The sequence below is a fragment of the Canis lupus genome, chromosome 7 (genome assembly GCF_011100685.1).
Source record: "Canis lupus familiaris isolate Mischka breed German Shepherd chromosome 7, alternate assembly UU_Cfam_GSD_1.0, whole genome shotgun sequence".
Classification (NCBI taxonomy): domain Eukaryota; kingdom Metazoa; phylum Chordata; class Mammalia; order Carnivora; family Canidae; genus Canis; species Canis lupus.
Window position 1 is genome coordinate 62482851 of NC_049228.1, and position 13322 is coordinate 62496172.

The window sequence follows — 13322 nt, forward strand, 5'->3', positions numbered from 1 at the left end:
TCTTTTGTATTTCCTAATATTCCTAGTTTACACAGAGGTGTGAAGGGGATGGTTTGTAAAATACACCTCAGAAGAAAGAACCTTTTATTTGTTTAATCAATCATGTTTTTTTTTTCTTTAATGAAAATATAGTACTTGCATAGGGTTAATTTAAAAGTATAAAAGTATACATAAAGGATCTCCTTTGTCTCTGAGCCCCAGGCCCCTTCCCAGTAGCAAACACACTGTTACAGGTTTACAATGAATACTAAATGTTCTATGTGGAGGCTCTATAATACTAGAAGAAAAACTAAAAACCAAGGTTGGGAACCTTGTATACACAATGTCCTACATGTTGCTTTTTTGGTGGATACAGTGTGGACCTCAGCATCAGGCTTGAACTCATGACCCTGAGATCAAGACCTGAGGTGGGATCAAGAGTTGGATGCTAAGCCCACTGAGCCATGTAGGCACTCCAGTGGATACCTGTTTAACCACTGAGAAAATGAAAGCAAATAAAAAGAGCAGAGTAATATAAAAATGTTGGACTTCCTTGCAACATAAATTAAATTGAAAAAAAAATAAGGTAACTCTTTTTTTTTTATTATTATTTATTTATGATAGTCACACACAGAGAGAGAGAGAGAGAGAGAGAGAGAGGCAGAGACACAGGCAGAGGGAGAAGCAGGCTCCATGCACCGGGAGCCCGATGTGGGATTCGATCCCGGGTCTCCAGGATGGCGCCCTGGGCCAAAGGCAGGCGCTAAACCGCTGCACCACCCAGGGATCCCCCTTTTTTTTTTTTTTTTTTTATTATTTATTTATGATAGTCACACACACAGAGAGAGAGAGAAAGAGGCAGAGACACAGGCAGAGGGAGAAGCAGGCTCCATGCACCGGGAGCCCGATGTGGTAACTCTTTATAAGTATGTAATTTAAAACTTTTAATATCTAGAATAGTTTATTAAAATAAATCTCTACATGGACTAATGTTAAAATCCATGCCAGAAATATTCTAAATGCTTTATGTGTATTAAATTATTTAATCCATAATGCAACTCAACAACATAGGTATAATTGTAATGTTTATTCTATAATAAGAAAATTAAGACAAAACAGGCTAACTAGTATGCTCACGGCACTAACTAGGAAGTAGGGAAGTAGCAGAGCTAGGATTCAAAACTCCCAAATTCTGGCTCCTAGAGGCACATTCTTTTTGTTTTTTTTTTTTTTTACCCTAGAGGCACATTCTTAACCACAGCAGTGCCTGTCAAAAGGAAAGACAGTTTACACCAGAAGAAATGAAAATAGCAAACCAACATGTGGGAAGAAAATCAACCTCACTATTGATTATAAAATACAATTTAAAACAACAACTATAGTACTATGTTATACTTACTTGAAAAATAAAAATGAAAACCCAAGGCTGATGATCCTTCAGGGATACATTTATGGATTGCTGGTTGCACAATAAAAATTGGTTCAATCTTTTTAGCAAGCAATTTAGCTACATATAACTAGTCTTAAAACCAATTATAAATCTCTAATCTAGTAATCTCATACTAAAAATTAATTTAATGATATAATTCAAAGAAGAGAAAAGCTGTGACAAAGATAGAGTAATGCTATTAAAGTACAAAATGAGAGAATGAGAAAGGGAAAGACTGGAAACAATCTAAATAATTACCAGTGAGGAACTGGAAACAGTATTTTATATAGTTAGTAAGAATGGTAAGTATGCATAAGGACTATGCTGACATAAAGGACACATAAAATGATAGAGAACAAATCCTTATATGCGTCATGATTATACTTAATGTCAAAACATGTATCTACGTAAGGACTCAGAAGTCATATCCAGGGGCACCTGGGTGGTTCAGTTGGTTGAGTGTTGGACTCTTGATTTCAGCTCAGGTCATGATCTCAGGATTGTGAGACTGAGCCCCATGTTGGGCTATGCGCTGAGTGTGAAGCCTGCTTAAGATTCTCTTTCTTCCTCTCCTTCCTTCCCTCCCCATTGTATCTCTAAAATAATAAAAAAATAAATCTTAAAAAAAAAGTCATATCCAATGATCAATGGTGTTTAGGTTTGTAGGTGAAAGGACTATGTTTTTTTTTTTTTTTAGTAAACATTTAAAAAAGAGTTTTTATTACTGTATCTACAGAGGTGTAGAAATTTTAAATGAGATTTATTGCTTTTTTAAAATTTTAATATAATTCCTAGAATTGATGGTGATTGAGATTTCTAATGTTCAGATCAGTCCACTGGAATAAGAGTGTGAGTATGAAGTAAGTGTGAGAAGGAATAATGAGTTTAGTAGATTTAACAGATCAAATGACTGGAGTTATTGTAGCATTCCTATCATAGGAACCATAATGATGCAGAACCTGAGGAAATCTGTTGGAATATTGGCTTACCTGCTTTAAGGTTGCTATGAAGCGAGTTATATATTCTACAGTCACTGGGTCCTCAACTGTAAGCTTATGACTCTGGCACTCCACACGGGCTCTGTTTATTACTACTCTAGCATCAGCAGTCAGTCCTGTAAAAGTAAGTAATACAAAAACGAATAACTCTTTCCTGGTTAAAAGTGTTTTGTTTTGTTTTTAGCTACCATGAAATCTTTCTTGTAATATCCATTTTTTTCAGTATATGTCCATTATAAATAATTTATAAAATAATACCACTCATGTGATATTCAAACTTAATCTGATGCATTCATATTTACTTTTTAAAGAAAATAGTTTGATTTTTTGAAGATTTTTTATTTATTCATGAGAGACACACAGAGAAAGGCAGAGACATAGGCAGAGGGAGAAGCAGGCTCCATGCAGCGAGCCCGATGTGGGACTCGGTCCCGGGTCTCCATCATCACGCCCTGGGCCGAAGACAGGCGCTCAACCACTGAGCCACCCAGGCGTCCCTAAAGAAAATAGTTTTAAAGAATAATAGGTAAACACTAACGTTAAGTAAATTTTCCCAAAGATCAAAATGTTTTAAGCCCAGTAGCTGGGCTGGTTATTAGTTTTTATTAAACATTTTCTAAAAATCTATGTAATCATATCTTCTTAAAATTATTTTTTGGGAAGGTATCAATGGCAGACTGATCAAAGGCTGATAGTTTATCCTGGTTCCAAAATCAATATACTCATTATTCATTACCCAAATCATTAAGTAAGCTGGATTTCTCCTTGTGGAAACAATATTATTTCATTATCAAACACATATCCGTTGAATTCAAACTGCATTCAATATAACTGTGACATATGATTTCTCTTAGGTTTTTGTCTAAGATTAAGGGTTTGAAAATCAAGAATGTTACAACAGAAAAAGAAGACACTGTCTCCCTTTTGCCATACCAAAACATCATGTAATGAATTTGCAAAACCTCCATAAGGAAATAGAATGTTTCTATAAAAGTAACTGACCCAAAACTTAAGTGCAAGGGTTGCAAACATTTCTATTCAAGAGGTCTTTGGCATTTGACCTTTATGTGGCCATTTTCTTTCTCCATTCTCTCAATAGCACACTGCCAGGAAGATGCATTCACAAAATCCTGTGTAACAATCATTTCTGACATAATCATCAGTCTTTTGCAGTCACAAACTAGTGTTCCACTTCCACACCATTTCAAATTGTGTTTCTACAAACGTGGAAGAATTGTCAATCCCTGAGGATAATGGTAGTCAACAATGAAGAACCTGTCACAATGTGCCACTAAGAATCACTCTAACACTCATCGGTAGGGTGCATTTGAATCAGATAGTTACAGAAAAGGTGATTCTCTGCTCTCTGCAAACATTGTATGAGAGAAGCGCCTGGCTGTCTCAGTCAGTTGAGCATGTGACTTTTGATCTTGGGGTGGTGAGTTCAAGCTCCACCTTGGGTGTAGAATTTACTTAAAAAATATATTAAAAATTAATAAAGGGATTTCTCAATTGGGTTTTCATATACAGGTCACTGAGTGTTCTCCTTAAAGCATTTATTTTTTTAAAAAATGTTATATGAGGGGAGCCTGGCTGGCCTCGTTGGTAGAACATGTGGCTCTTGATCTTGGGGGTTGTGAGTTTGAGCCCCAAGAGGGTAAAGTCTACATTATAAAAATGGTTTAAAAATTTATTAATAAATGTTATAGGAAAGAAAAATGGGAAGAGATTAACTTTACCTATCCTATGGATTAAAAACTATACTCAATTGGAAAATGTGATCAGAAAGGATATTTCTAAGTTATTTCCTCTTTACTATGTAAATATGAACCAAAGCTACAGAAACATAAAAGTATGCTTAAACAGTAGTAACATAATTCAAGAAAAAAATTAGTGATAAGTTTGCCAAACCATATGAGTAATAGTTATGTGATTGTATTTGTTTATAATATAAGAAATAGCAATTACACTAATCTATACTAAATGGCTAGGAAAAAGAGAACTTCAATTTATTTTTTTTTAGGATTTTATTAATATATTCATGAGAGACACACAGAAAGAAGCAGGCAGAGGGAGGAGCAGGCTCCCTACAGGGAGCCCAATGTGGGACTCAATCCTAGGACCCTGAGATCACGACCAGAGCCAAAGACAGATGCTCAACCACTGAGCCACCCAGGTGCCCCAGAACAACTTCAATTTAAAGATAGCATTGAAAACTGCAATCTCATATTCTGTAGGTTATCTTTTAGTTTTGTTATTTCCTTCACTGTGTAAAAACCTTTTTATTTTGATGAAGTCCGATTAATTAATGTTTGCTTTTATCTTCCTCGGCTCAGGAGAATATCAAGAAAGAAGTTACTGCCTCTGTTCTCCTCTAGGGTTTTTATGGTTTCAGGTCTCACATTTAGGTCTTTAATCCATTTTGAATTTATTTTTGTGTATGGTATAAGAAAGTGGCCCAGTTTCATTTTTCTGCATGTTGCTGTCCAGTTTGCCCAACACCATTTGTTGAAGAGACTTTTTTTTTGAGGCAGTCTCTTTCCCATTGGATATTCTTTCCTGCTTTGTTGAAGATAATTGACCATGTAGTTGTGGGTTCATTTCTGGGTATTCTCTTCTGTTCCATTGATCTATGTATCTGTTTTTGTGCCCATACCATACTGTTTTGTAATATTACTTGAAGTCTGGAATTGTGATGCCTGCATTTCTTTCTCAAGGTTTCTTTGGCTATACAAGGTCTTTTGTGGTTCCATTAAAGTTTTAAGATTGTTTGTTCTAGCTCTGTGAAAAACGCTGTTGGTATTTTGTTTGAAGGGATTGCATTAAATGTGTAGATTGCTTTGGGCAGTATAGACATTTTAACAATATTTGTTCATCCTACATAATGGGAGAAGATATTTGTAAATCGCATATCTGATAAAGGCTTGTATATAAAATATATAAAAAAATTATAAAATCAAACCCCTAACATGAATATTCCAATTAAAAATGGGCAGAATATTAGTTGACCATAAAGTTGAGGGTCCACTTTTGGATTCTCTATTCTGTTCCATTGATCTATGTGTCTGCTTTTGTGCCAGTACCATACTGTCTTGATTACCACAGCTTTGTAGTACATCCTGAAATCTGGCATTGTGATGCCCCCAGCTATGGTTTTCTTTTTTAATAATGCCCTGGCTATTCGGGGTCTTTTCTGATTCCACACAAATCTTAAGATAATTTGTTCCAACTCTCTGAAGAAAGTCCATGGTATTTTGATAGGGATTGCATTAAATGTGTAAATTGCCCTAGGTAGCATTGACATTTTCACAATATTAATTCGACAAAGGAGGAAAGACTATCCACTGGAAAAAAAAAACAAAACAAAACAGTCTCTTCAATAAATGGTGCTGGGAAAATTGGACATCCACATGCAGAAGAATGAAACTAAACCATTCTCTTACACCATACACAAAGATAAACTCAAAATGGATGAAAGATCTAAATGTGAGACAAGATTCCACCAAAATCCTAGAGGAGAACACAGGCAACACCCTTTTTGAACTTGGCCACAGTAACTTCTTGCAAGATACATCCATGAAGGCAAGAGAAACAAAAGCAAAAATGGGGTGGTAGAAAGGGAGGTGGGTGAGGGGTGGGGGTGACTGGGTGACGGGCACTGAGGGGGGCATTTGATGGGATGAGCACTGGGTGTTATGCTATATGTTGGCAAATTGAACTCCAATAAAAATTTTTTAAAAATTAAAAATAAATAGTGATCCCTGGGTGGCACAGCGGTTTGGCGCCTGCCTTTGGCCCAGGGCGTGATCCTGGAGACCCGGGATCGAATCCCACATCGGGCTCCCGGTGCATGGAGCCTGCTTCTCCCTCTGCCTGTGTCTCTGCCTCTCTCTCTCTCTCTCTGTATCTGTCATAAATAAATAAAATATAAAAAAAATTAAAAATAAATAAAAATGGGCAGAAGATATGAATAGATTTTTATTTTTTATTTTTTTATTTTTTTATTTATTTATGATAGTCACAGAGAGAGAGAGAGAGAGAGAGAGAGAGAGAGGCAGAGACACAGGCAGAGGGAGAAGCAGGCTCCATGCACCGGGAGCCTGATGTGGGATTCGATCCCGGGTCTCCAGGATCGCGCCCTGGGCCAAAGGCAGGCGCCAAACCGCTACACCACCCAGGGATCCCTGAATAGATTTTTAAAGAAGACATGCAGATGGCCAACAGACACGTGAAAAGATGCTCCACATCACTCATCATTAGGGAGATACAAATCAAAACTACAATGAAATATCACATCTGTCAGAATGGCTAAAACTAACAACACAAGAAACAACAGGTGTCGGTGAGGATGTGGAGAAAGGGGAACCCTCTTACACTGCTGGTGGGAATGCAAACTGGTACACCCACTCTGGAAAACAGTATGGAGGTTCCTCAAAAAGTTAAAAATATGACTACCCTATGATCCAAGAATTGCACTACTAGGTATTTACCCAAAGGGATATATATGCACCCCAATGTTTATAGCAGCATTATCTATAGTAGCCAAATTACGGAAATAGTCCAAGTCCCATTGGCTGATAAATGGATAAAGATGTGGTACACACACACACACACACACACACACACACACACTGGAATATTATTCAGCCTTAAAAAGAACAAAATCTTGCCATTTGCAATGATATGGATGGAGCTAGAGAATATTATGCTAAGCAAAATAAGTCAGAGAAAGACTAATATATGATTTCAGTCATATCTGAAACCTAAGAAACAAAACAAATGAGCAAAGGGAAAAAAGAGAGACAATGGGTGAAACAAGGTGATGGGGATTAAACAGTGCACTTGTGATGAGCACTGAGTGTTGTTAGAAGTGTTGAATCCCTATATTATATACCTGAAACTAATTACACTGTATGTTAACTGGAATTTATGTATTTAGTTAGTTAACTGGAATTTAAATAAAAACTTAAAAAGTTACAATTTCACTTCTCTTATAAATAAGCAATCTATAGAAGAAAAAAGTCCTCAGTCTAGTGCTTTTAAATTCATACCACAACTTTATCTTGAAGATACTTTCACAATGCAGAATTTCTACTTTTTAATTTTTACTTTCACAATGCAGAATTGTACATGGTACATGAAAGAACTATTTTTTCAAAATCTTTAATTTTTTTCCCTTAGGGCTGTTTTCTTTTCTTTTTTTTTTTTTTTAAGATTTTATTTATTTATTCGAGAGAGAGAGAGAGAGAGGCAGAGACACAGGCAGAGGGAGGAGCAGGCTCCGTGCAGGGAGCCTGACATGGGACTTGATCCCTGGTCTCCAGGATCAGGCCCTGGGCTGAAGGCTAAACCGCTGAGCCACCCAGGCTGCCCCAGGGCTGTTTTCTAAACATTAAAGTACAATATAACAATATTGACAAAAGAATGTGATTTTTTTCAAGATGAAACTATGTTTTTTTTTTTCTGATATGTACTCATTGTAAAATATTCCAACAGAGGGAATAAAAGCTACCATATAACTCCACAAGTTATAAACAAAACAATATTATACATATGTTTTTTAAAAGATTTTGATTTATTCATGAGAGACAGAGAGAGAGAGGCAGAGACAGGCAGAGGGAGAAGCAGGCTCCTCACAGGGAGCCCAATGTGGGACTCAATCCTCGGACTCCAGGATCACGCCCCGAGTCAAAGGCAGACAGATGCTCAACTGCTGAGCCAGCCAGGCATCCCAACAAAATTATACATATTATTCACTAACCAGATTTTTAATGTGTATTGTGAATACTTTATGGTGTCAATATGTATAGATCCTATGACCTCCTTTTAAAAACATTTAAATTCAATTTAGTTATGATATAGTGTAATATTGGTTTCAGGAATTTAGTGATTCATCACTTACATATAACATCTAATGCTCATCCCAACAAATGCCCTCTTTAATACCCATCACCCATTTAGCCCATCCCCCTCACCCATCTCCCTTCCAGCAACCCTGTTTGTTCTCTTAACTATAGAGTCTCTTATAGTTTGCTTTCCCCTTGTGTTCTCCTCTAGGATTTTGATGGTTTCCCGTCTTAAACTTAGGTCTTTCATCTACTTTGAGTTTATTGTGTATGGTGTATATAAGTGGCCCACTTTCATTTTTCTGCATGTTGCTGTCCAGTTTTCCCAACACTATTTGTTAAAGAGTCTTTTTCCACACGATAGTCTTTCCTGCTTTGTTGAAGATTAGTTGACTATATAGTTGTGGGCCATGACCTACTTTTTAAACTGCTACTAAATAAGAATAACATGGTAGTAGTAGTAGTAATTGTAGTGGTAATAGTAATAATATATGCTCTAAATGTTCTTAATGTTTCTTATGTATTAACTCATTTAATTCTTGTAAAAAATCAATAAGATACACACTGTCATTAACCTCATGTTAAAGAAGACTAAACTGAGGCAAGGAGCAGTTAAGTATATCACAGGTGTATTGGGCAAGGGAGTCTGGCTTAGAAGCCAGCTGGTATGTATGGTTCCAGAGCCTATAGTTTTAAGCAACTGCTTGGATATGCCATCTAGTTCCCCAATAATAGACATTTAGGTATTTTCCAATTATGAAAATCAGTGTGGGGAAAAGTATTAATAAGTGCTTATTTTATTCTGCTAAAAAGTCATATTCATATAAAATTTAATTTATATTAAAGTCAGAAAAGTACGCATACCGGAAGTTAAAGCATTCCATATTATTTATACTAAGATGATTTCATTTTAAATTTTTTCTTTTATTATAGTAAAATATACAAAGCATGAAATTTATCATTTTAACAATTTCTTTTTAAGATTTTATTTATTTATTCATAAGAGAGACAGAGCGAGAGAGAGGCAGAGACGCAGGCAGAGGGAGAAGCAGGCTCCATGCAAGTAGCCCGATGTGGGACTCGATCCTGGGACTCCAGGATCATGCCCTGGGCCGAAGGCAGGCTCTAAACCACTGAGCCACCCAGGGACCCCCTCATTTTAACCATTTCTAAGTTTAAAAACAGTTCAGTGGAATTAAGAACTTTTACACTGTTGGAAAGTCATCACCATCCATTTCTAGGACTTTTTATTTTCCCCAACTAAAACTCTGAGTCCATGAAATAATCTCCCAGTCCCCCTCCAACACAGTCCCTGGCAACCAACATTCTACTTTCTATTGTCTATGAATTTGACTATGCAGTACTCATATAAAGTGGAACTATATGTAATTATACTATTATGACCGCTTATTTCACATACTATAATGTCTTCCAAGATTCATCCATGTTAAAGTATGTGTCAGAATTTCCTTCTTTTTTATGACTGAATTATATTCCATTGTATGTATACAGCACATTATGTTTACCCACTCATTCACTGATGGATACCTGGGTTGTTTCCATCTTTTACCTATTGTGACTAATACTCTTATAAATATGGGTCTACAAATATCTCTTTGAGTCCCTGCTTTCAGTTCTTTTAGATATATACCCAGAAGTGGAATGGTTGGATCACATGGTAATTCTGTTTAATTTTTTAAAAAAACACCATATTGTTTTCAGTAGTGACTATACCGTTTTACATTCTCACCTACTATACACAAAGTTTGGAATTCTCCAGTCTTGTTAATCCTTATTTTGTTTGTTTTCTTGGTAATAGCCATCCTAATGGATGAGAAGTGGCGATTCATTGTGGTTTTGACTTGCATTTCTCTAATGATTAGTGACACTGAATATTTTTTCATGTGTTTATTGGCCATTTGTATACCTTCTTTGGATAAATATTTAAATTCTTTGCTCATTTTTGAATTGGGGTGTCTGCTTCTTTGTTATGTTCTAAGCATTCTTTATGTATTCTGGCTATTACTCCCTTCTCAGATACACAGTTTTAAAAATATTTTCTCCCATTCCACAGACTGCTGTTTTACTCTATTGACTTTGTCCTTTGATGCATTACAATTTTTGATTTTGAGGTTGTCCAGTTTACTATTTCTTTCTTTTTTGCCTGTGCTTTTGGTCTCAGATCCAAAAAATCATTACCAAATCCAATCTCATGAAACTTTTCTCCTACATATTCTTCTAAGTTTCAAAGTTTTAGGTTTTAATTTTAGTTAACTCATTTTGAGTTAACTTTTGTATGTGGTGTTAGGTAAGGTTCTACTTTATTCTTCTACACGGAGATATCTTGTTTCCCTAGCACCATTTGTTGAAAAAACTGTCTCTTCCCCCACTGAATGGTCTTGGCAACTTTGTCAAATAAAAACCATTTGGCCATATATTTGAGGATTATTTCTGGGCTCTTTATTATATTCTTTTGGTCTTTATGTTAGTACCACAGTATTTTGATTACTGTAGCTTTGTAGTAAGTTTTGTAGTAAGCTTTGTAGTAAGAAAGAAATCAGGAAGCATGAATTGTCCAAATTTGTTATTTTTCAACACTGTTTTGAGATTCCATATGAATTTTTTTCTATTTCTGCAAAAAAAAAAAAAAACACAAATCCATTGAGTTTTTTTTAAAGATTTTATTTATTTATTCATGAGAGACAGAGAGAGAGAGAGAGAGAGAGAGAGAGAGAGGCAGAGACACAGGCAGAGGGAGAAGCAGGCTCCATGCAGGGAGCCCAACGCGGGACTCGATCCCGGGTCTCCAGGATCACACACTGGGCTAAAGGTGGTGCTAAACCACTGAGCTACCTGGGCTGCCCCCATTGAAATTTTGATTGGGATAACTACATCATTGCTTTGGGTAGTACTGATATCTTAACAATATTAGCCTTCTAATCCACCACTAGGGGGTGTCTTTATATTTATTTATTTATTTTTATTTATTTTTATTTTTTATTTTTTTAAAGATTTATTCATTTGAGAGAGAGAGAGAAAGAGAGAGAGTGAGTATGCATGCAGGGAGGGGAGGGGCATAGGGTAGGGGGAGAGAGAGCACAGAGCCCAATTCGTGGCTCAATCTCATGACCCTGAAATGACCTGAGCTGAAACCAAGAGTCAGACACAGAACCAACTGCGCCACCAAGGTGCCCCTGTCTTTACAATTATTTGTGTCATCTTCAATTTCTTTCAGCAGTGTTTTATATTTTTTAGTATACAAGCCCTCTGTCTCCCTGGTTAAGTTTATTCCTAATTATTTTATTCTTTTTGATTCTATTGTAAATAAAATTATTTCTCTTAATTTCCTTTTCAGATTGTTCATTGTCAGTATATAGAAATGCAATTGATTTGTGTTGACACTGTTTCCTGAAACTTTGTTCAATTTAATTATTACCTCTTAACATTTTTTTTGTGTGTGTGTGTGGAATCTTTAGGGTTTTCTATATACAAGATCTGCAAAGAGAGCTAATTTTATATTTTCCTTTCCAATTTGGATCCTTTTTTTCCGTGCCTAATTGCTCAGGCTAGGACTTTATTATGTTAAATGGAAATGGCAAAAGCAGTCATCCTTGACTTATTCCTGATCTTAGAGGAAGATCTTTCAGTTTTTTTAACTATGATGTTCTCTGTTGAGTTTTTCATAAATTGTCTTTATTATGTTGAGATCTTTTCCTTCTATTCCTAGGTTGTTGAGTTTTCATCATAAAAGGGTATTGAATTTTGTCAAATTCTTTTTCTGCATCAATTAGATGATCATGTAGTTTTCCCCTTCATTTTGTTAATGCGGTATATTACACTGATTGATTTTCATGTGTTGAACTATCTTTACATATCAGAAATAATCCAGTTTGGGACTGCAGGGACCCTGTCAGTACAGTGGGCAAGTATTTAAAAATGACACTAGCCTGAGCTGAAGTAACAGGACACTCCCATGGAGACTGTCTCTGACATCAGCTTGAGCTATATTTATTAGTTTCTGACACTAATATGTACCCTAGGGCTAGGTACCCTAGCCCAGCCAGGGGCCTACACAGAGATGGGGGCTCTAGGGCCTAACTGAGGTCCTGTGCTGAGCTGGCCTGGACTGTACTTGCTGTCCTGGGGGTATCAGGACAAAACCGGTACCAAAACCTATCTCCAGGAGTTTCTGCCCCTGCTCCTCAAGAACATCCAGGAAGGGCCAGGGAAGTTCCAGCTGCTGTGCTGCACCCTGAGCAAGGTGTTGGATCACCACTGCAGCCTGCTGGCACTCATGAAGTTCTTCCTAGACGTGACCTTCTGGAGCAGATAGCTTCGAAGCCAGCTCAGCCTTATACTCATTGCCTTGATGCTAGATCAGCAAGAGACATACTCCCTCTCTGGCCAAGAGAAAGCCCACTGTCTTTGCTCAGCTGGCTCCTGACCCTCATGAGGCCATCATCCCTCTTGTAGTACCTGGACTCTGAGACCTTGCAACCCTGCCAGGAGCAATAGCCAAAAGCCAGTGCCAAATTAGACCACAAGGTCTGCTACCTGTGCCACAGCTTTCTGACACTGGCCAGGGTGATGGCCAGTACATTACTCCAGACCAATGGGGAGAGATGCAGCTTGCTGTGCAAGCAGTTGCTCTGGCATATTAGCACCCATATCCAAAAGAGCCCCCGGCCACACACTGAACCAGATTCAAGGACTTGGCTGCTCAGACCTACATCTGCTGGCAGAAGCTGCTGGCTCACTGCCAGCCCCAAGTCCTGTAAAGGACTACAAAGACTAAGAGAAGCCCTGGAAAGACCAAGGTGGCAGGGCAGCGGTGGCCCTAGACTCTTGGCACTCGGGTGAAATGAACAGGGCTCAGGGAATATGAGGGAGTGAAGAACTGAGGCCAGAGGAGGACCATTGTGATAAAGCAAGAGCCTGCCTCAGCACTGCCCCTGAGCCCCACCAGGCAATGGATGTGGCCTCTCCCTGCCTGGCCCACTCCTCAGCTCTCTTCTGCCAGCTGTCTCCTCTGCTACAGAGCCTTTGTCTCCACACTCTTTTCCCTAAGGC

The 13322-nt window shown here is 37.5% G+C and overlaps 1 protein-coding gene across 2 annotated transcripts in view; it reads right to left on the minus strand.

The window, feature by feature from the left end:
- PSMA8 (proteasome 20S subunit alpha 8) overlaps positions 1-13322 on the minus strand; it is a 40497-nt gene that overhangs the window by 12405 nt on the left and 14770 nt on the right. For both annotated transcript variants that reach the window (XM_038543627.1, XM_038543628.1), the window contains exon 3: positions 2398-2522. In XM_038543627.1, coding sequence (XP_038399555.1) covers positions 2398-2522 — 125 coding nt within the window. The remainder of the gene's footprint in view (positions 1-2397; positions 2523-13322) is intronic.